The following is a 24,740-nucleotide window of genomic DNA, read 5'->3' as shown; positions in this document are numbered from 1 at the left end:
TGCACAGATCTTTGGTCTTAACCCTCCTGTTGTGTTTGTTTCTCAAGAACACCAATGATGTTAATTTGACATGGGGCATGTTTAATTATCCAAAAATGGCAGCAACCAAAAAAAAATCCCAATAATCATTCTTTATGTCTCATTAACTCCATTACCGAACATTGCATCAGTCAATTCAAAGGGGATAATTCACTTGTTTTTCATGAAAAATGCACTAAAACTTTTTATAATATAATAACATTCTTGTTCAACATTTCTTTCCCCCCCGCCCCCCACCAAAAAATGTTCAAAAATTTCCCAAAAATGTTGAAAATGTGGGCTGCAACAGTGGTTAGCACTTTCGCTTTGCAGCAAGAAGATCCCTGGTTCGAGTCCCGGCCTGAGCCCGGGATCTTTCTGCATGGAGTTTGCATGTTCTCCCTGTGCATGCATGGGTTTTCTCCGGCTACTCCGGCTTCCTCCCACAGTCCAAAAATATGCTGAGGTTAATTGATTACTCTAAATTGCCCGTCGGTGTGAATGTGAGTGTGATTGTGTGTCTGTATATGTAGCCCTGTGACAGACTGGCGACCTGTCCAGGGTGTCCCCTGCCTTCACCCGAGTCAGCTGGGATAGGCTCGAGCACCCCACGCGACCCTAGTGAGAATAAAGGGGTGTATAGAGAATGGATGGATGGATGGATGTTGAAATTGTGGAAAAATTTTCACTGTGAGAATATTTATCCCCCCCACATTTTTAAATTTTAAAATCAATTTGACACGCAGGATGACATGAAGGTTAAGAAACAAGCCCGTGTTGCTGCTGCTATATTTTAACTTTTCATTATTTGCGTCTGCGCTACACTTTTCTGTGATTTTCCCATCTGTTCTGCAGCACCAAGCAGTGAAATAAGAGGTGCATTAAAGATTCAAAGAACACATTTGTTTTGTTTTCGCTGCCTGATGTGGTGACATTTGTGCACAGTCATGTCCCGGAGTTATCACGGCCCCAGAATAAATTATTTTATCATCCGGATGACTGGCTGCAGGAACCGAGTCAAAAAGCTGCTCTGCTCAGCGCAAGTCGACGACTTTGGAACCTTAAATATGTTAAACCGAGTCTCTGGGGGTTAAACGTTAATTTGAAGACGAGACGCTGCAGCTCGGCTAAAGTTAATCTCAGCTTTCTTAAATTTCATCTAGGAAATAAAAAGAATAAACCTTTTTTTTGTCTCTTGAAAACTGTTTTCTCCCTGGAGCTCTGTAAGTGTAAAAACATGTTTGTTTTCCACAACAAAATATAAAAGTTTTTTCTCTTTACAGCTTTTCCACATCAACAAAACATAACCTAGTTCTCTTACAGCTCTTTATGCGCAGCAACATAATCTAAAGCTGGTGTATTTTGAGCTCAAAAACAGACATTTTACACTAATATTCTGTATAAATGTAAAATTTTACACAGAAACATTCATAATTTTATTTCTGCACATGTGAATGCTATAGTCTTTATTATACCTTTTTATAGTCTTATTCTGCTTTTTTTCATCTGTACCCAGCGGCTGTAATGGAAGAATAAAGTTTATCGTGTCTTAATATTTGCTCCTTTAATTAATTTTTTAAAATGTATTCATCCCCAGCAGTGCAGTTTAGGTATACACAATACAATAAAAACACTTTTAAAAATAAAATGTCTTTGCTAGATATTACGACATATCAGTTTTAAAGCATAACTTTCATCTTTTTGTGTTGTTTTTTTGGTGCAAACTTTACCAAAATCCGTTAGCCGGTAGATGCACGAGTGATTGGACCCGACAGTCGTCCATAAGTGGGACAAAAATGAGAATAAATGTGTTTTAACGCCATTTTTGTTTAAGAATAATTTCATGTTTGAAATGTGCTTATTTTTCACTTTATAACAGATTTTAAACATTTTGATGATTTAAAAAGAATATTATTAAACAGAACAGCAATAAAAGCACATCAACGTCCATTTTGTTGACATTTTAAATCTTTTCATGGATATTATCAGTGATAAAGAGCTTGGGGTAGTAATACAAACATTACAATTTCTTTATCGTTATAAAAGGGAACTTAAAAATTTGAATGGAGTGATATCGAAAGCATGTATTTTGAGGAATAGCTGGAAAATGAAATAACTTTTCATTCCAAAGATGTTGCAAGAAAACGACCATTTTTGACTCACTTATGCATCTAAGAGTTAACTGATTAATCCAGGAAATAATCAACACAATTACAAGTTAATCACAGGCGTCTTCTTGAAATACGTCGGGTTTTTTTGGGTTTATGGTGCTCAAAGTCACCCGTAAAGTAAAAACCTTGAGAAGGCTCCTCTCTGAAATGCGGATTAAAGTTGGTTTGGACTCGGGGGAAATCATTTACATAACGAGCTTAATTATCTGTAGGAGGGAGGTGAAGTGTGTTTGGCGTTTATGGTGAGTGTGTTGGAGTGACATCATGTGAGACGAGGACGGAGGTGGATGGAGGGTCAGCTGCTGCGCTTATCCTGCCAGCTGTTGTGTAACCACGGCAACAGCACGTTTATGTATGTGTGCGTGTGTGTGTGTGTGTGTGCGATGTGTGTGTGCGTGGACTCGCCTCTCCTGCTGCCCTGCTCCGATGCGACGCCCTCAGCAGCTACATATGGGTCCTCCTTGAACCTGTGAAAAAAGCCGCGGGCGAACACACAAACGTCAAACATCAGCCATGCCACTCAGTCGTCATTTTAATCTCAGCCAACAGCGACTCCAACGCTTCCTGTCACCTCTTTCCTGTCCTCTCCATGTCTGACAAGGTCTTGATCGACTGCTTTTGCCGTCTTTAGGTGCAGCTCAGTTCATTAATATGGAGACAAACCACAGCCTGATTAAAGTCGACTGGCAGAGGACGTTATCAGGCTCTGTTGCTTTTTGTGTCGTATATTTTCTGACACTTTAACCCTCTTGTCGTCCGCATTTATGGGCACCAAAAAATATTGTTTCCTTGTCTGAAAAAAAATCCCAAAAAGATTCAGCAAAAAAAAATCCCCAAATTTCTGAAAATTTGTAAAACCTTCAGGAAGAAAATTCCAATAATTTCTTCACAATTTCCCTTCAAAGTTTTACCCAAAAAAATCCCCCAAATGTGACAAGAAAATTCTTGTAAATGTTTCCAAAAAATGAGTAAAAATCTTCCAAAAAAAATCCTAAAAATATCTAAAATGATTACATACATATCAGTAAAACCTCTGATATTCAACCAAATTCGCTGGATTTTGATAGATTTTTATGTGAATGTTCTTAAAAGAAACATTTCTAACATTTCTTTTTTTCCCGCCAAAAAAATTTCCAAAGATTTCCCAAAAATGTTAAAATGTGGACATCAGAAGTTTCACTGTGAAAATGTTTTTTTTTTCTCCACATTTTCAAACTTTAAAACGGGTCAATTTTGACCCGGAGGACGACACGAGGGTTAAGAAGCTTTCTGGTTTCTCCAAACATGCTGCTACAGATACAAATTTGCACACATGTATTATTTATACTGTAATTATATTTTGTATTTGTATTTTTATGTGACAATCAGCGTCTGTCTGTCACCAACATTACTCAAAGACAGACCAACAGATGTGGATGGAATTTTCATGGAAGGTCAGAAATGACACAAGGTACAACGGATCAGATTGTGGCAGTGATGCGGCTTATAGTCTGGATCCATGGATTTGTTAAAGATTTCTGTATCATTGTGAGATAGCGGCACGGCGTCACTGTAACCATGACAACAAGTGAACACTACATCATCTGCCTGCTGGCGATCACATGATTGTGATCCTACTACAAATCTACCGCTGTGGACTTATCTGTCAGAAATGATACAAGGAACAGTTGATTAAATTGTGGGGGTGTTTCTGAGTCCCATCAATTCCCACCGCCTGCTACATATTTAGGTCACATGATTCGGTATCCGTACATAACATACACATGCATAACACCTGTGCTCAGCACAAGGTCATTGTTTGTGGGTACATCTATATTAAATGGACACATTCTATGGTGCTGTGATTTCTGATCATCAGTAACTAATAAGCAAACGCTGCATTTCTGACAATAACAAACGGGGGAATGAGCAGCCTTGGAGGAGTACTGCTCTCTGAGTGTTTTTCTGTTTTGTTACATGTGTGACAATGGGTCTGTAGATAATCGTTTTGCTTGAAACCGGTCTGTGGTGCAAAAAAGGTTGGAATCTGTTGCTTTAAAGGTCGTCATCCAACTCTTCTATGATAAAGGTCGGATTTATTGAGCTCTTCTGAGATAATTATCCTTCTGACAGGTTCTCCATCTCTGCAGACGACATCTGAAGTTCTTTAGGAGTAACTGCTTGGTTTCCTCCTTGACTAAGAATCTTCTGTTCAGTCTGACTGCCGACTCCTAGTGGTTTTAAAGTTAATTGTTATTAAAAATTCTGTGCTCCTGGGAACACCCCAACTTTTAGAAATGGTATACCATTATTATTAGATCTATGCTTTGCCACAATGTCATCTTTTATCTCGTGTTTTTAGGTCTACAGGTCTGACACACCTGTGATTTGTGTCAATTTATACACACAGGTGTTTGTCTTTTTAAATTCCGTCCATTCAGTTCATTATTTTTAACACGATGACTCAACTGAGATCAAGACACAAGGAGTATTAATGCAAACAGGACGACAACCTGGAGAAACACAGCAAAGATTCAGAATACTTCAGCAAAGAAGAGATTTCGTTCCTCTAATATTTTGTTCCTCTACATTATGTTCTCGTTAGATTCCATCCAGTTCAGCGTTAAGTTAAAAAAAAAAATGAAAAAAGCCTCCTCACATGTTGTCTGTCTTCTGTGCGTCCCACTCTCGTCTCCACTGTCCGGTGGCGTTGCGATGGCGAGCTAACCTCTCCTCGTCGATCTGCTCGCGCTCCTTCTTCCAGCGGAGGTACTCGGCTCTCTCCCGGCCGGTCATCGACATAGTCATGTCCACGGAGCCTTTCGGACCGGGCCTTCGACTCTGCAGACACAAAGAAGGGGTCAAAAAGTGGAAATAGCGGTGACAGGAATGAAAAATTAACGCTCCTGAAAGCCATTTATGAAGAATCACATCACTCACGGTCCACTCTTTCTCCAGTTCGGCTCCGGTCTTCACATTGTCGAAGTCCAGACCTCCCCAGTTCCGTACGTGTCTCCTGCTGCCCTCCTTCCGATCCACATCCGGCGCCGGACCTGAACGTCTCGGGTCGTCCAAGAAGTTTCGGATCGGTTTGTCCCCGTCCACCTGAGAACAGGAATTATAAAGATAACGCTTTAACATTCAACCTCCGGGTTCATTTAATTCAGACTACAGCTCTTTAGGACGAACACTGAAGCCAGATTCTGCTATATTACTTCAAAATGTTGCAGAAACATGGGAAAAACACCAGTTATGTTGACAATAAAGTGAGATAAAGTGACATTAATGAATCATTTATTAAATTTGTCATGCTGAGTTTGGAAAGCAAGCAGATAAATCCAAAGTGCTACAAAAGCTCGCCATCTAAAACGCAAAAACTCCTTAAAATCTTGTTATACTCTCGTACCCGCTGCCCTCTCTCATATTCTGCTATTCTCTCCATTTCTTCGTTCATCTTCTCAATGTTCTGTCGCCTCTTCTCCTCCCATTCCTGCCCAAAAACAAGCATCAACGTTAGTGACAGATCGGTTATTTTCCAAACACAGGAAGGAAAACCAACAAACCAACACGAGAATGTTTGCAGCAATTACTTTCTGCTCATTCATGAGTTAAACAGCGTTCAATCATCCACCAGCGGTGAGCGTATTTGTTTGCTCATCACAGAAAAACTCACTTATTTGGAGGACGATGTGCTATTTGGCCACGGATTTTATTATTAGCACCTCTGCTGAGCTGCTCGACTCCCCCATACAAATAAATAACTCTCTGATGCACTAATACAGAAGAGTTTATTGTTGTTATTCAACTCTGCTCCTCAAAAGCAGATTTAGTCAGTTTTACATGCATCTAAATAATCAGATTATAATCACATGTAAGCTGATATCTTAAATGTAAACAAGAAACCAGATTTTTTGTGAGCAGAAAGTAAAGAAACCTGATCCCAGTAGGTTGATTTCTCTGCCATGGACTCAAGGTATTGGGCTTCTTTTTGGCTTTTATAACATAATTTTAAAAGATTATTCAATAACATACACAAAATACTATAAAATAAAGCAAAAACAATCACATGCAATGAAAATAAAAATGCAAAAATAAAGCTTGTTCATGGGGGAATTAAATATGCTCAATATATATATAAAAGGGACTTGACTTTTACATGTGATTTTCATGTTTATGTGCATGATAATAGACTGTAAAGTAACATTATGGAGCTGTTGGATGAAAACAGAGATCATTAAATTAAAAATACGTCCTTGAATTCAAAGTAACTGCATCCAAACTTTACTGAAACTAACACAATAACATTTAAAATTATGGTTAGTTAAGTTAGATTTCAACACATTATGTGTTTTGATTCTGTATTGAGTCTTCTGTCACAGATAGAGTTAAAATAATCAAATTTATGGATCCTAAAACAAGGTCAGCAGCAGAGCAGAAATCTGATTAGTGACGTCCTGCTCATATAAACCGTTTAACACCTGCAAAACCTGGTTTATCTGAGTAACTGCCTCAATTAAGAGCACATAAATGCATCAATAAATTAAATATAGCAGCTTAACTCGGGCTGCATCCCAATTTTAAACTCCAGACTGATTCTAAGTAGGTTTGACAACACAGTAAGATGTGTTTTCATTGAAAAAGCGAGAAAATTATACTCAAAATGCTGCTGCAACCTGGAAAGATGATGCTAAACTAGATTTATTCACACTATTTGCAAAGTTTAGCGTCTCTGTATTACTTCCAATTAGTTACAAGTTTAAGTAAGTTGATTATGACATGTTTTTTAAATGTACTTTTACTATTTATCTGAGTAATCGTCTCGATTAAGTGCACATAAACACACTGATAGATAAATTATGGTAGCTTGACTCAGGTTGCATCCTAATTTTAAACTCCAGACTAAATCTAAGTAGGTTTGACAATAAATTATTAGTAAAATTAAGGTCAATATGCAAAAACAAAGTGTGCTACTGATTGATAATATTTTCCAACGCATAAATGTAAATAGTTGCTGCTCTGAGCTGTAAAATTTATGCTAAACTAGATTTTTTAACACCATTAGCAAAGTTCAGTGTCTCTGTATTACTTCCAATTAGTTACAAGCTTCAGTATGTTGATTATGACGTGTTTTTTTTAAAAGTAATTTTACTATTTATCTGAGTAATCGGCTCACTTTGGTGCACATAAACACATCGATAAATAAAATACAGCTCAGTTCTTCCACACCCACCTTAGACTTCCTGTCCATTCCACCTGGTGTTCCTTCTCCTCCTCCTCCTCCTCTTCCTCTCCTTCCTCCTCGGCGTCCTGGACCTCCTGCCTCACCAGGTTCTCCATCTCTGGGCGTCCTTGGTTCCCACTCTCTCCTCTCTTGCCGACCACCTCCACCTCCTCCTCCTCCTCCTCCTCCTCCTCCACCACCACCACCTCCTCCTCCTCCTCCTCCTCCTCTCTGACCTCCTCTACCAACCCGACCAGAGCCCGTCCTCCTGGGTGGGCTGCGACCGTCGCTCTGCCCTCTGTGGCTGTCGCTCTCCTCTGACGACTTTCGGCCACGAGGAGTTCCAGGTTTCCAGTCGTTCACGACTCTTTTCTCCTGCAAGAAACAAACACAGCAGACATTACAGGTATTTTACAGCACCATATTTATGCATCTTTTCAACAATATCTGGATTTATTTTCAACAACAACAGACTAAAGCTGAAACAATTCCTTGAGTTATTCCAGTAATTCCTCTACTAAAATTCCTTGAGGATAAATTCTCTGAATTTTTTAATCCACTACATATTAGACCCCAGGTCATTAACTAACCCAGACTTCATCGATTTTAAATTTGATAGGATGCTTCCATTTTAACCGGTGCAGTGTTTCTAGTGATTACGGCTGAACTATGAAGACAGTTTAACGTAGTCAGACTTTCTTTGTGTGAGTGGACAAAAACTAAACCCTCAGTCAGAGCTAACAGGTATGAAGAAGGTTTTCTACTTTCTCTGTTAACTCAGACTTTCTGCTTCAAGCTTGTCACAGAAACAGGAAGTTTAATCATTTGACTCGTTTTCTGCACTAAATGGTTGCGAAAATCGTGAGCAGGTTGTTTTAATAGAGAACAACGAGGAAGATAAAAATTTATGACGGTACAAAGAAGCGACTGGAAATGATGTAAGACAGGAATGCTGCTAGAAAACTGTTAAATGTGTGTTAATATATTTAATTTATCGATCAATGCAGCTGATTATTGATAATAGACGGCTGCACAATACAACTATAAACTTTATATATTCAAACATGATATTGTACTGAAGTGCATGTAGGTCTGACACTGACTGCATTTATCAACAATCGATTGACAATTTATAATCAGGAAAATGTCAAATATCGACCACGATTCTCAGCCAGCCTGATCATCGGTCTATCCCTAATATCTACAATATTCTTTCCATCATTTGTCTGATCCGGTGTCTAATAGTCGGTCTGTCAGTTGCTTTTTAGCATTCAGAAAGCCTTGGTTTTATTTTAGAATCGTGTTCTTTTGGATGCAGACGGAGTAGAAATAACTCAGGATCCACTGAAATTCTTCCTAAAATGAACCGACGTCTTCCCATCGCTGCATATTTTAATTAGTGTCTCTGTCCGAGCGTGAAAAATTGTTTGCTTACACAGAAAAATAACTTGTCGTGTTTCAACCCGTTAGAAACCAAAGTGCGTTTTTGCATTTCAGGCTGTTATAATAAGGTTTTTTCTACGTTTTGATTGATATGACTTGAAGGTCGCGTTGTTTTCTGCTGCAATCCAAACAAAACTCACAGTAATGTTTTATTATTTTCCTAATATTTTAATCCTAAATGTCTGGAAGCTCACTGTAATAAAAGTCTGAGTTCAGCCAATAAGGCAGACGATGGAAAAAAAAAAAAATACCCTGTTCAGTTGAATCTGCTGAAACCGATTCCATCTCCTCAATCTAAGCCGTTTAAAGTTCAAAAGACTAATCTGTGCTATGGATTATGCAAAATTACAACACGATAAAGTCAGAGAGAGGCAGAGAGGTGACCAACACGACAGGAAGAGACAGGAAATGTACATCATTTTCTCTAAAAGTCCCTTCAAACGCACCGATTGGGAGCCTTAGAAACAATTCAGCAGAGTTGTAATGGACCACATTTGGAGCTTTAACGATGAATCGGTGCTCAGTCAGGCAGCTAAATGTGCAGAGCTGATGCTCTTCAGGCTCTTCTTTGTCTGATAACCTTTGCTGGTTGAACACTGGAGGTCTGCAGCAATTTCTGAGACAATCTGGACCTCAGCGGGAGATCGCCGCTCCGTTACACCGATGTCCATCTTGGACCTGATTAGCAGCAAATTCAGCTTCAACCCGCAGGAGGCTGATTAGAAACATGAAACAGATCTTATCTTGGAGCACCTACTTAAAGCGACTGTATTTTAGATTTTTGTACTGAAATCTAACGTTTCACTGGTGACAAACCTGCAGAGCTGCTATTTTGGTTCAGTCTGGCAGGGTTTTGCTGCAGCAGTGGACGTTTTAGGGGGCAAATATCTGAAAAGTTACTGCACCAAAGCAGTAGACAGACTCAGTAAGTGACTAGCTGCTGATCGGTGGAGCATTCAGCAGCTAAAGAGTCAAATATCTACAGCAGGAGTCTGTTGAGACCAAAAATAAGAGCGTAAAAAAAAAATCAAATACTGGCCTTGAATTAATCAAGTGACCATAAATACAGTTGTGCATGAATGATAATGTTTCTCTGTAGCTTAAAAGATGATTACAAGTGGCTAAAAACATAAATTACTATCAGATTAACCGTGCTTTTACTGTGAAAATGTTATTTTAAAACCAATATTCGTTGAACTTGTCAGCTAAAGCTTTATTATTATATCATTGCCTTTTATTATTTTAGCTTCATAAATTACACATATATGCTGCTGATTTGTTTTTTTTTTAAATTTGGCTTTTAGTATGATTTTAAGTTAATAATGTTCAATAAAACTTAACTAGAGTCAAAAACAGTTCTTTAACGAGCTTTTTGCTAATTAGACAACATGAATTCGCATTTTGGATTTCTCTACTCAGTTTCTAAACTCACAGACAACAAAGACGCCCAATTTGATTTTTTAATTTCATCTTATTTCTCTTCATTATCAACAAAACTTGTATGTTTTTCAACCCCCCCCCCCCCTTCCCACAAGTCAACACCAAAACACTACAATCTTTTCCTTCAGTTTAAAAAGCGACTTTTAGGAAAACTTGCTAGCATAAATAACATAATAGGTTTGTCCAGCACGTGTTAATGTGGTTCTGGTCTTCAGTTATTAAAAACCCTTGTCTTTCATCAGACTTAAACTTATTTCTACAGCACGTTTAAAAACCAAAGTGCTGCACATGTTTACAGATAAGATGCAGAAAAATATATGCTAATGCACGACGGGAAGATTAAATATAGATGTATAGACAATATAAAACTAGTAAAACTAAATAAAATAGCATAAAATACTAAAATAAGCAAAAGAGAAGAGCAACATGCAAGATTATCTTCTACTTTTGTACCAATACGAGCAGGAAAAAGCCAATGAAAACATGTTTTTTTTTCTTGAAAATATCAACAAATGAGGGACCTGATTTAAAGAAGAAAGCTGTTTCATAGCTTAGATAACAAGAGATTCAAAGAAACCAGAAGCAAATCGAGTACCAGGCATAACGATCTGGATAAACAGATCACAGAGGCAGTTTTCCAGGATGGTTCGGTGGTTAAATATGTTGGCTGAGGTTCATGCGGCACCAGTTTCTGCCATTAGGACGTTACGTTGGTTTAACAGGTACCACAGGTTCAATCATCTCGTCTCTGTTTTCAGACGATTACCAGATCAGCGTTTGTCAAATCAAATCTGTCCACAGCAGAAGCAGAAAACAGACGAAAGCTCTCCTCTCATAAACTCCCGCTGCATAACTTCTGGGATGTTCGGTCTCTGCTGTGTTCTAATTTTACACCTCCAGTTTGATTATTTCCTGCAGCCTGATAGTTGTTCTTTCAATACGGCCGGTTTTATTGGACCCTTTAGAGTTCGTGGCAAAATTATTCAGCAGGACGTCTTTATTGCTAAACTTACAGGATTCCTGCATCGGTGTGATGAAGTTCTGATTTACAGTTATTTAATTCATGACTCCCAGAAGAATTAACAGATTAAAGACATACATCACAACAGAACATTTTATCCATTATCACTAAAGCATGTGCACCTCACTATTATGTCCGTTTTATTCTATTAGATTTTACTGGTTTTATCTTGTCCTTTTGTTTTGCACATGATTTCGGTTGACTCAAGTCGTTTTAAAAGTGCTAAAATAATAAATAAATCTGATTTGATTTAAGACTGTTCTTGATACAAACCATCTAATTATTTAAAAAGAGTCAAAAAACACCACTATGTTTTTTTATGTGGATAAAAAACATAATTTGGGTTAATTTTAAAGTAGTCGAACACTTCGTTTTGTTGGAATGATTACGAAATATTGTTTTTTCCAAGTACCGTATTTTCCGCACCATAAGGCGCATCCGATTTTAAGGCACAGTCTCTCATAAGGGGTTTATTTCTGTACTTAAGCCATATATAAGGCGCATCGTATTATTGGGCACATGCTAAAACAAGGAAACGGAGGAAAAAGAGTGAGTTTGGTTGAACTTTATTCTACCACGTATTTAAAAATACACTCACATTATTTTTTGATCAATCTTTTGTCACACATCCATAAAAGTCCTCATCTTCTGTATCTGAATTGAACAGCTGGGCAATATCGACATCCAACATGCCAGGTTCACTCTCCTCATTGTCGGAGTTAGTCTCGTTGCCGGATGCCGGCAATGATGCCGAAGGAACCATAACTGATTGAATGAGCCATTCGCAGTTTCACCGTACCGGCCGTGTGTACTTGCATGGCTTAATATTTGAGACAAGCATATGCTACTGGCAGGATCAACCACGTAGCCAAGACGGGACGAGCATGCGGCGCACGCCTGAGCGTAGAGCTGCATGGCGGCGCCTGCTCGGGACCAGGGCCATGAAGCGTGGCTGTGCTGGGGAGAACGGACAGACGGTGTGGCTTGGAGAAATGACCATTGTTCTATTGTTTTCGGGTACAATATTAATCCCGCAGGATAGCCACCGGGACAAACACTCATGTACACGTTGTGTGTCACTCATCCGTCCTTTATTATGTTCCCCCCTTTACACCTTACAGTCCGATAGCTCCTATGGCACATAGGGACCTATCACTACAACCGTGTCGTCCAGAAAGTTGACCGCCGCCTGAGCGGGACGATGCCAGCAATGATGCCGGCTTCTGCAAAAGCTCGGACAATAGTCAGTACTGTATGTAGCTTTATGTAATGTTCTCTAACAGGTTTATCGCTGCCAGCGTGTGTAGTGTACATATTACGTCCCTATGTCGGTGGGAATTGGTCCGACAGTCAGATTTTGGAACTCGGTGCACACATAAGACGCACCGGGTTATAAGGCGCACCATCGATTTTTGAGAAAATTAAAGGCTTTTAAGTGCACCTTATAGTGCAGAAAATACAGTATTGTTGGTTCAGAAACTATTGTTCTGGGCTTATGCAGTCAGTGAGAATGCAGGGTCTTCTCTCATATCCTTTACCAATTCACAAAGGTGTCCCACAGGGTTCAATACTTGGTCCAGCACTCTAACATTTACATCAACAGGTCTCCGTATTGCTTTGTAATCTAAATCTGACCTTCTCCTAACTATAATATTTACTCAAAGATCATAGAATCCTCAGAACTGATACTGGCATTGCCTGCATGAAGTGCTGCTCCGTCGGTGTCACTTCTCCTGATATCGGTAAACGTTACTCACAACCCAAATCATTTGAGTCTCCAGTGTGTCTCTCTGTGTCTGCTTCAACATCGCTGAACTTCCACAAAAACACCCAGGACGCATAATGTTAAAAAAAAAAAAAAACGCCAAGATTGGGCACCTAGATAGCTCAACTGGTTGAGTGGGTGTCTCATAAACAGAGGTTAGATTCGCCGATGCAGCAGCCTGGGTTCGATTCCAGCTCACGGCCTTTTGCTGGTCTATCCCCTATTCTCCCTTCTCTCCTGTCTGCGTATCAACTTAACCAGTCAAATAAAGTACAAATTTGCCAAAGAATAACTTAAAAAAAAACAAAAAACAAACAAACAATATAATCCATGCCATAACTGATTTGCACATCCACCTGGACGTTGATAACACCATTCTCTATACATCTATTTCCTCCCTCCACCCTGACCTGTCTGAGGTACAGATTAGCTTCAATAACACTCATAAATCAGTCAGAGTAACACTTCAGGGCCACTGCACCCGTTTTTAGCCTTTCTATGTATGATTTGCTGTACATGTAATCTGTCTTTGTTGTTCATCTTGTTTGTGTGCCACCTCGTGGACAGGTCGTTACTGAAAATGAGAATCAGTTCTCAACTAACTTACCTGGTTAAATGAATAAATTTAAAAAAAAGTTTCTGTCGTATTCGTGTAATAAAGTGTGCAGATGAGCGCCGCAGGGCATTATGGGTAGACAGGCAAGTATGTGGTTGGATGACACTATTAAGAATCTGTTAGAGTTTAGAACTTCTGTTTGCAGGCTGGTCATAAAACAGATGAAGTTGTCTTTTAAAAGCACCTAACGATGGACAGATGCTCCACAGTGTTCTTATAACTGAGTCATTTTCGGATTTAATGAGTTTGTTTATGATGAAATATACAATCTATGCCTCTCATGATCTGAAATCTCACCCCTGCCGGTTTAGAAAGGTCGACTGTGACGGTGAAGTTTTCTTTTTCCGTCTTCCGCCTGTCCGTCTCTGGCTCGTGAGGGCGAGGCTTACGAGGTGTTGTCACGGCAATGCCCTCCTGCTCCGCCTTCTTCTTATCCTCTTCTATTTCCTGTTGGGATCGAGTAACAAAGAGGAAGCAAAATGAAGGCTGCATCCCAAATCCAAACTCTAGACTAATTCTAAATAAGTTCAGCAGGAGTTATTACTATTGAAAAGTCAGAAAATCAACTATAATATTTGTCTCAAAATAAATAAAAAAAACAAAGTGCTGTTGCCAAGGCATGAAGGAAAAGTACCCTTATTTTTCTTGTAAAAATGATTGGTTTACATCCGGAACCTGAGTACCTAATTTCAAGCCATCTCATGTGGATATGTGTGCTCATGTGTCAATAAAAAAACAAAAAAATTAATAGCAAACTATCTCTGTGAACACTATTTGTAAAGCTTAAGTGTCTCCGTATCACCTCTAGTTAGTAAAAAGTTTAAGTATGCTGCTTTTTTTCTGCATAACAGTAAAAACAGTATACAAGTGCCATTAGTATATAGCGTAAAATTAGGACACACTAAATCCCACCAGCATCATAAACCGCAATAATATTAAACTAGATAGAACAGAGTAAAAATTAAATTTACTACTTATTTTTTAAGATTTATCGATGTTCTTCTAAGAGTAGAAACCATAAAACATAATTCTTTTTAAATGTACAGCAGTTGTAAAAAAAAAAAAAAACAACAGATAACAAAGATCTACAGTAAAAGCATAGAAAACAGGAAAATAAAAGTGATAAACAGCCTGTACTTTGTTATTGTGTCCAACAGATAATTTTTCCAACTTATCAGACTTGTTAAATTGAATTACTGCAACTCATAACTGTTTTCTGGGTGAGAATTTGGTGTTTCTGATCCAAAGGTTTTGACAAACTTCACCTCTCCTTTCCAACAATTACTGAATCCAAATATCTCACACTGGATCTCAAAGTAAATATCAGGAATTGCTTTTTCTGCATTTTAGGTCCTGCATTTCTTATGTTATGTCTATTTTTCTGAGTCATATCTGGCACAAGAAAGTCCTTCTGGATTAATAAAGTTTGATCTCATCTTCTGTTATATTAAAGCAGTCTAATAATGCGGTCAGTCCCTGAAGTCACACTTCATCAGTGCAGCTTTTTTCCTAGATATACACAACCCGGAGAAAACAGTAAGCTGTGGTGATGTCTCAGCAAAGTACAGGACATGGAAATGAAAATCTGTTTTGACTTTTAAAACCTTTTCCGTGTCATCTCTGATCATCATCCAGCAGCTGGAAAATCCCAGGACGTCATCAAAACACACCCAACGGTGATCCTCTTTATTAAATATTTCAGTAATGTGGTGTCTCAGCTGTGAGAAGCTAAAACAATCCTTATCGGCTGCTTCAACTCCTGCAAGCTTTAAATGGGAAATTCCCAAATTAAATTCAAATATTTATTCAGATTTCACTAGTGGCACTTTATGAGTAACTTACAGTTGAAAAACTAAATAAATTTAGACAGGTATGTGAAGGAAAAAATACTCTTTCCCCTTCCTCAGGTCATCCCAAACAATCTTCCAACAGGCAGAAGTAGGAGGAAGATATGTCAGGACTCTGCTCTGGTCAAGGCTCGATATTGTCTTTTCTGACGTGACTAAGCAGACGAGTTGTCTCCATATTGGTCTGTAATCTAAATCTGACCTTCTCTCCACTACAATATATATCCAAAGTTCAGAGAGAATCCTCAGAATTGATGCTGGATTTTTTTGCGTGAACTGCTGCTCTGTCGATGTCACTTCTCCTGATATCGGTAAACTTTACTCGCAACCTCAGTCATCTGAGTCTCTAGTGTGGGTAAATCTGGACTTATCAGACCACATGACCTTCTCTCGTTGCTCCAGAGTCCAATCTTTATGCCATCTTGCAAATTGAAGCCCCCCCCCCATCTAGCCTCACTAATCAGTGGTTTTCTTAGAGCTACAGCTGTTTAGTCCCAATCAATGGGCTTCCCCCATTGTGAGTGTTGAAATACTCTTACTTTGACTATTACACATAGTCGTGAGTTCTACTGTTGATTCCCTACAATCATCTAAGAGTTTGTTCATGGAAGTTGATGGTTCTCTACTATCCTTCAGGTTTTAATAATGTGTTGGACGGTTCTTAACCTGATTTTAGTAGTGTCAGAAATCTCCTTAGTTGTTTTCTTTGCTTGATGCAGGCCAGTAATTTGACCTTTCTGAGACAGATTAACATCCTTTCCATGACCACAGAATATGTTGTCCAACATGGTTGTTTGAGAAATGAGAAGCTCCTCACTGCATCAGCTCGGGTTAAAGAAGCTGTTGCTCATCACTGCAGTAATCATCCAATGGAAGACAGACAGCGTATTATTACACAGAAATTCATCTATTTCTTTTCAAATTCTCCAGCTCTGCTGTTTAACTTTGGGATATTTCAGAGTTTCTAAATGACAGATTGCAAATCTACCCCTAAAAAACTAATGGCAGTTGTATTTAAGCATTTCTGTAGTAGTATCCATAACTTGATGGATTGTGACAAAGATGCATTTTGTGTGTAAAAATCCAAGAAAACCTCCTCACCTGGTACCTCTTGACCAGAGCTTCATTCTTCTTCCTCAAAGCTTCGATTCGTCTGTCCAACTCTGCATCTTTCTCCTCCTTGGTCTTGAGATCCACCGCTGAAGACTGGCAAAGAGAGGAGAAAAGATTTTTCATATTCAAATGAGTGTTTTGTTACCCAGATATACACAAACTTCACTAAAGCCTATATAACGTCGTGTTCACAGTGCTTTTTCTTTGCTTTTACTCACCATAGCTGCCTCTGACTTGTCTTCATACACAGGTGGACGATTTTTGTTCCTCCTGTAATGAAGAAGAAGATGCTATTACCACTAGTTGCTTTATTAAACAATATAAAAGTCCTTTCTACTTCAAGTGTGATTAATTTATCGATAGTTTACGTGACGTTTCCCCCTCACTGTGCAGAATAATGCCCGTTTGTGAATTTTTTAAAATCAGTTTTTGGTCTTAAAACGGCAGAAATCGTGGCAAACTACTGTTATAATTTGCCGTCGACTTACGTTACATCTTTAAATGTCAAAAAATCCAAAGATGTCGACCTTTTTTTTTTTCATGAATGACAAAGAAAATTAGCAAGCCAGCAGATCTAAGAAGCTACTGGTGACATATGTTTGCCATTACTGCTTAAAACTAATACTGAAATGATTAATAACTTATCATGGAAACTGCTTTTTTGTTTAAAATGCTAATTACATGAATGATAGATGCACGAACACAGAAAACATACAGTGACACAGGAGACAAAAGTCTCAGATGTTAACTTCTCAAATAAACAACACTTTAATGTTAAACACTACAGGATGTAAATCAGATTAGATCCAATATTTAGCTTCTTATGCAGTTACCAGTGTATTTTTAACCGGTTACTTACATAATAAATGAATTCAGCGTGCCGTTTATTAAAATCTGTAGTCACTAATCTGTGGATTTGATTGATTACACATTATTGGTGTCATAACTGGGGAATAAATGTGGAAAAGTTGGCTTTAAACTAAACATTCGCAAAATATAAACACAAAGATATTTCAATAAAGCTAGGTGTAGGGGTTATTTTACATTTTGACATCTGGATCTTTAAGTTTTACCGCAAATACATATATTATTAGGCATTTTTGATTACTAATAATCATTTTCGTCCCTGAAGAAAAACATATTGCAGAAGATAAATTAGTTTTGAAGTGATATGATCTTTAAATTTGAGTGGTATTTTTTTATTTCTCCAATTTAGAACATTTGATGGCTGCAGCACAAGAAACATGCATTTGGTTTGTTGTTCATCAACATTTTGCATTAGATTTTAAGAGAATTGTGAAAATAATACACTGGTTAAGACTAAAATGTCGACTGTAGCTGGCTGCAGTCCCATTTGGCTTCTCTCTGAGGTCTGTTTGCTTTGAGACTTGGACTGATGAAGGTGATAGTTAATCACACGTGAGGTTACAGCCAGGTGTGTGTGTGTGTTTCAGTGTGTGAGGAACACAACAACCCAAATGAATAAATCCTCGATGCGTTTCCAAAGCTTCTGTAAGCGTCTTAGAGCTGCACACAGAATGTAGTATACTACCTGACCCAAAGCAGCAGCACCGTTACAAAACACAGAACCTCCAGAGGCTGAATAATCACATTAAACTCTGATAAAGTGCTCCTCTGTTCCATTTTATCTCCTCCCGGTGTCTCCTGGCCGGTAACGTGAACACACCGAGCCATGTCTGAGCAGCTACAAAGCGCAGAACCGTCCGCGGTGTGAACAAAAACGTCCGCAGCGGCCCAGACGACGCGCACAAACCCCGCAGAGGAGCCGCGAACACGCGTTTCAGTCACGGTTTGTCGGTGTTACCTGTTCCCGGTGGACTTGGACCGGCAGTAACGAGCCTGTTCGGACCGTTCGGACTGTTTGGACTCGTTGCTCGCTGCCAAATCCTGCTCCTCACCGTGGCGTCATGGTCCGGCTTCCTGTTAGCCGCGGCTAACTTCCTGCCAAATAGAGAGCCAGTCGGTGGTTTTAAAGAGACAGCGCTGCTCCTGAAGGAACTCTGAATTTAGGTTAACATTATTTGACCAATACAAACGGAAATATTATTTAACAACGCGTTTATAAGCTTGGTGAAAAAAATTATTAGATTATATGACGGAAATATAATGTTTTTAAAGTTTTACAGTTGGTGTAATTAGAGAGTTCTCCACTAGGAGGCGGCAGGGGCTAACTGACCAGATTCACCCACAGACTACAGTTCATTAGAGGTAATATACGCTCTGTGAGTATTAATATACAGTCTAGGAGTACAAATATACACTGTAGGAGCAGTAATATATAGTCTATGAGTACTATTATACAGTCTATGAGTAGTAATATACAATCTATAAGTAGTAATGTACAGTCTAGGAGTAGTAATACACAGTCTGTGAGTAGTAATATACAGTCTATGAGTGTTAATATATACTCTAAGAGTAGTAATATACAGTCGATGAGTACTAATATACAGTCTAAGAGTAGTAGTATATAGGCTATGAGCACTAATATACAGTCTGTGAGTATTAATATACAGTATATACAGTAATATGAGCATATTTATGAGTATTTTACCACTATTTACTATAATATTTTTGCATTCTTTGCATGCAGAAATTCAACTTTTCTCACATACTGTCTGTGATGTTGTGATTAGGGTGCTTTAAGTTTGATTTTTTTGCAGAATTTTAAGTTTTATGTTTTCAGTGTATGTATTTATGTCCCTTAATGTGTGTATTTGTGGAGTTTTATGAAATTTACAGGTCAATCTGGAGACAAGTATTACAAATTAGCCTGTGCTATACACTTGCACAAATATTGCTGCACAAATATTCTTTAAACAAACTACTGAATAAAGAATGTGGGTGGCTTAATAATAATTATGCTTAAAAAACACATAAAGCAACTACAAAATCCAGCTCTTTTCCTGTTCTCTGTCTCACACACAGACATGACAGACAATCCTGTGGCCCAGTTTCAGTGGACGCAGTCAAAACAAACAGCCACTCTGTTGTCAGGCAGAACACTGAGCAATGACCACGCAGGATTTGCTGATCACCTGATAAGATCTCGAAACCGGAGCCGGTGTATCTGTGCTATCACATCGCCAGAAGACACCCTTAGAAGACTGGCTGCCAGAGTAAATGGTGCTACAAGTGGGAGGACGGCAGCATCACTCACACTGATAACACCAGTCTAATGATTAAACATGACCGAATGTGAGTTAATGTGACAGACCAGCACGGTGTAACATGAAATAACCTGACAGGACGCGACCTTAAGTGGTCTTTTTCAGAGAAGATATCGGAGCCTGTCACTCCAGGAAAAGCACATGCGTAAATAATGAAGTTATTAATCGCTGGACTCCATTGGGTGGCTCACTGTGCTAATGCTATTGTGGCCTGCTGGGGAAAAACCTGAGTGTTTTTCTTCCAATGAAAACTCCAAATGTCTGTTTATGGACATCTGATGTAACAGGAAGTCACATGGTGTCACACATTTTGACACAAGCCATTGTGGTAAAATAAACAAATGTGATCTGAGGTCGATGTGGCATGAACTGAACTGAACAACATAAAGAAAAGTAATCTCAAGACATTAGACCTCATGACACTGCACAGCTAGATGCTAATTCCTACAAGGTCATGTGAGGTAACATGATGTGATAACATGATGTAATGTACCATGATGTAATGTTATGTAAGGTAACGTCATGTGACATCCAAAACAACAATAAACTTTACAATTTTTAGCTGATGTTAATGACATCACACAATTTGATGTGACATAGAATCACATAGAACAGCATACTACAGCATAGCATAGCATAGCATAGGATAACATACTATAGTATAGCATAGAATAGGATGAATGACATAGAATAGCATACCATAGGAGAGTATATCATGATATGACATGAAATGGCATAGCAGGACATAACATAGCATAACATAATATTACATTGCATAGCACATCATATCGTAACATGACACAACATGACATGACATAACATGAAGTCACATAACATAGCATAGCATAGCATGACATCACCTAGCATAGTATAGCATGGGGTACCATAACATAGCATAGCACACAACAGCATATTACTACATAACATAGCATTGAATATCATAGTATAGCATTAAATAGCTTAGCAAAGCATGACATCACCTAACATAACAGTATAGCACAGCACAGCATAGCATAGCATATAACAACATAGTGAAACATAGTATAGCAATGAATAACATGACATGACATGATGTGAGATGGCATGACATAGCACAGCATAGTATAGCATAGCGTACCACTACATAGCATAACACAGCATAGCATAGCATGACATAACTTGACATGACATAGCATAGCACATAACATAGTACTGAATGTAGCAAGTATGAATTGTTGCTAAAGTTATGAATATCATAGCATAGCATTAAATAGCTTAGCATAGCATGAGATGACAAGACATGACATAGTATAGCACAGCACAGCATAGCATAGCATAGCATAGCATACCACAAAGTAGCTTATAGCATAGCACAGCACTGCATACTACAACATAGTGTAGCGTAGTATAGCAGTGCATAACATGACATAGCATAGCACAGCATACCCTAGCATAGCAAAGCATAGCCTAGCATAGCATATCTTACCACAAAAACGAAGCATATTTTGTTAGTATATACTTTGTTTTATATGCATTGTTTTTATATAGACTTTGAAAACTGCTACTATTATGTTATGTAAGCTCATTCCTGTATATTTTACCATTTAATACATAAAGTATAAGTTATATAAACAGGCTCACACATTCTTAATAGCTCACATAGTGTCTCAGCTAACAAATAATCTGATGAACTTGTTAGAAAACTCTCTACTTAAAGTTTTAATGCTGTTAGGCTGCTGTTTTATTAATTGTGACCTATTACATCAGCGGCCCATGTACGCTGGATTAATCAGAGCTTAGATATCTTGCAGGTCACCTGCTGGTTGGAAACGTCGTCCCGGTGCTGAGACATGGATCTCCTTTCACTGTGGGCCTCGGGGATGAGCTCATTGTTGTGAGAACCAAACAACAGCCTCCCCGGGGAACGACACGAGAACCCTGGAGGCTCTGATCACGGAGAGAGGAAAGTGACGATGGTTTCTCATGTTGATATAAACAAGCAGTGCTCAGGGGTTTACACTGCAGAGTCAGTTACTGCATGAAGCATGTTTTAGTAGAGGCTTTACTTAGTCAATAGAAAGTCAAAAGTTTCCTCTGAGGATATAGAAAATACCTGATGTTGCCATGTGTCTGACTGGAGGTGGAAAAACTCTTAATTTAGTCTTAATAAAGCAATTTTGTGTCATACAGGTGCTAAAAAAACAAGTTTTTTTGCACAATTAACAACTGAAATACCAAAAAATTATACAGAATGTTTATAAAATGTCATGTCAGACTGAAACCGCTTCTCCAGATGGTTCAGTTCTCACCTTCTAATTAAAATCAAGCCCGACATAAACAGTCATTATGTTTCTGATATAGTTGGAAGTGTCAGACGGCGGTCAAAGATCCCTGCAGGTTGGGGTTTTCATAATTATTCCAATTACTCAGAAACACATCATTCCACACTTCGCCATCAAAATTTAATTTCACTCACAGGTGGATTTTTGGTTTTAATATAAATTATGACTATTCTAGTTCTTTTTAGTCCCTCCAGACTCGTTGGAAGACGTATGAAAACACTCTGTTATGATTTTTTCCTTAACAAAGTTCAATTACATGATTAGAATTTCTCAGAATGACTTCTATGAATATGCAAATATGGCTTGTTTCTAAAGTATAACTTGAGATTAGGCCGAGCTTTCTGCTGCAAACTGAAACAAACGAATCCCTGTTATCTTTCATAATTCATCCTTCCTATTCCTAAACTTGTTTGTCAAAGCTTCATGTAAGAAACGAACGTATAAACGGGTTTATTTTTCTGCTCTGCCTCAGTCCACCCCGAGCTTCTGTCCTGGTTTGGCCTCTTTTGCAGACGCCGTTCACGCTCCAAGATGACGACCAGACAGATTTCTTTTGACAGGACTTTGGCTGATTGAAGTCTTGCGTTCTTTATTTAGCAAAATCTGTGTAAGTGATGAAGCCGCTTCTCTGTCTGTCTTCGAACAAAGCCGGATGTGTTGATCTTCTGATGGTGAGATCATGTTTTGTCTGCTCAGATTTAACTGATCCACTTCAGGGTCCTAAAGCGATGAGCGCTGCCTCCTTAGAAACCTTCAGTCCAGACATGATTTGAGCTCCTCTCCGCTCAGAATAACAATCAGATTTCTGACACTTTCACTTACTTCTGATTCAGTGTTTATCACGATGACAATGCTAGATAATGAGCAGCGTTCTGGTGGAAGGTTTCGAGTGGCTGCAGGTTGATTTACCTGAACTAACCTCTGATGACTCAGGTAAGAGACAGTCAACTGTCAACAGTATTCTGACTTTCTTTTTACAGGATTTTTTAAACATACATGATAAAACTTAGGTAACTATGGTATTTTTCTTGAGGATTAAACCTGATTGTTTGCTTTATAACATGTTTCAACTGCATCAGTGTGCAGGTGTTTTAACTGTTTTTAAATAAAAGTGTGTAGATATCTTTCATTATGCATTAAACACCAAAATAAATTTAAAAAAACACATAATACAAAACAAAGTCCATAAAGGCCATTCAAACAGTGGAAAATTTAATTTTTTTGTTCATGAGAGAGCTATTTTTTGTTATTTTACTGTATCTTTGTTGCCCCAGCTGCTGGAATATTACAGGTTTCTTTTCTAGTGTGCTAATTAACCTTCTCCAGTTTAATTTCTGACTGAGAAATAGAGCAGAATCTGAAATATTTTGTCTTCATGCATAACTACTCATGTTTAAAAATGTTTCTAAACCCTGAAATGCGGTGATTTTTTTTTCAGGTCGAAATGAAAATCTTAGATTTTTGGACTCCACTGTATTTCTAAATCATTTATCCATTTAAATACGTTAAATTCTCAGATCCTCAGATCTGCCTTTTGCCAATGAAGAAATAAAACGTGGTGTGAACGGACATGATGTGCTGCAGATGCACATTCCTCCACACTGTGTTGACTGTACCTACCATAACAGGGATTAGGTCCACACACACACACACACACACACACACACGCACACACACACGTGTGTGTGTGCCCATGTTTTTGCTATATTGTGGGGACCAAATGTCCCCACAACTGTAGGAAAATTGAAAACTATGTCACTTGTGGGGACCTCATTTCGGTCCCCACAAGTTTAAACAGTGTTTTCTTGGCCATGTTGTTGTTACTGAAAAAAGTAAAAGTGCAAAAACGTTTCTTTAGGGTTAGCCATTGTTTTGGTTAGGGTTAGGGTTTGGTTAAGGTTAGGGTTAGGGTAAGGGTTAGGGGTTAGATATGAATGGGAGTCAATGGTATGTCCCCACAATGATAGCAAGACACACACACACACACACACACACACACACACACACACACACACACCAGGTCCATCTGTCTGGCTCTGTTTGAGGTGAACTAGATGACGTAATGCTGCTGTTCTGACACATTTTCTCCTCTTCATTAAAAATGTCTGTCAGATTCCTCAGATTTCACCCTGATAAACAACAAGAACATCTCTTTTTTCTCTGCGAACTAACACTGTGTTGGCATCGGATCAATATTCCAGAGTTTCTGAGTCTACAAAGAAGAAAGAAAAACAGTCTTTCCTTCTATTAGTGACATAAAATAGACGTGTTTTTCCTGTAGGAGCGCTGTCATTAGTGGCATTTGTTTACTACTGCAGTGATCTTCTCATCTTTCTGTCTGTGTTAGTCAGATTTTCCTCGACATTCAGCATTTCTGCGTGTTGTATACAGTAAGATTGTCATGTGAGGTCATGACACCAGTTTGTTGTTCTGTTTATTAACAGTAGAGGCTGCTGCTGACTCTTACTGTACAACGAGTCCGCTGGCATCCACAAATTTACCTGAAATGCACTTTTATCAGATAACTTGAGCATGAAAAAGGAATTTGGTTGACGTCTCAGTGCAGGGCAACTGAGGTAACACAGTACGATCACTAC

The 24,740-nt window shown here is 38.6% G+C and overlaps 1 protein-coding gene across 1 annotated transcript in view; it reads right to left on the bottom strand.

The window, feature by feature from the left end:
- ccdc9 (coiled-coil domain containing 9) overlaps positions 1 to 18,601 on the bottom strand; it is a 37,554-nt gene extending 18,953 nt beyond the window's left edge. The window contains exons 1-10 of the mRNA XM_051957831.1: positions 18,460 to 18,601; positions 16,853 to 16,904; positions 16,623 to 16,727; positions 13,972 to 14,121; positions 7,626 to 7,764; positions 7,399 to 7,562; positions 5,575 to 5,658; positions 5,109 to 5,273; positions 4,828 to 5,009; positions 2,595 to 2,656 (exon numbers count right to left, since the gene is read on the bottom strand). Of these exons, the coding sequence (XP_051813791.1) occupies positions 2,595 to 2,656; positions 4,828 to 5,009; positions 5,109 to 5,273; positions 5,575 to 5,658; positions 7,399 to 7,562; positions 7,626 to 7,764; positions 13,972 to 14,121; positions 16,623 to 16,727; positions 16,853 to 16,855 (1,054 nt within the window). The 5' untranslated portion in view covers positions 16,856 to 16,904; positions 18,460 to 18,601. The remainder of the gene's footprint in view (positions 1 to 2,594; positions 2,657 to 4,827; positions 5,010 to 5,108; positions 5,274 to 5,574; positions 5,659 to 7,398; positions 7,563 to 7,625; positions 7,765 to 13,971; positions 14,122 to 16,622; positions 16,728 to 16,852; positions 16,905 to 18,459) is intronic.
- Positions 18,602 to 24,740: the final 6,139 nt, after the last annotated feature.

Source organism: Acanthochromis polyacanthus, chromosome 13 (assembly GCF_021347895.1).
Source record: "Acanthochromis polyacanthus isolate Apoly-LR-REF ecotype Palm Island chromosome 13, KAUST_Apoly_ChrSc, whole genome shotgun sequence".
Classification (NCBI taxonomy): domain Eukaryota; kingdom Metazoa; phylum Chordata; class Actinopteri; family Pomacentridae; genus Acanthochromis; species Acanthochromis polyacanthus.
This window is presented reverse-complemented; position numbering and strand designations above follow the sequence as displayed.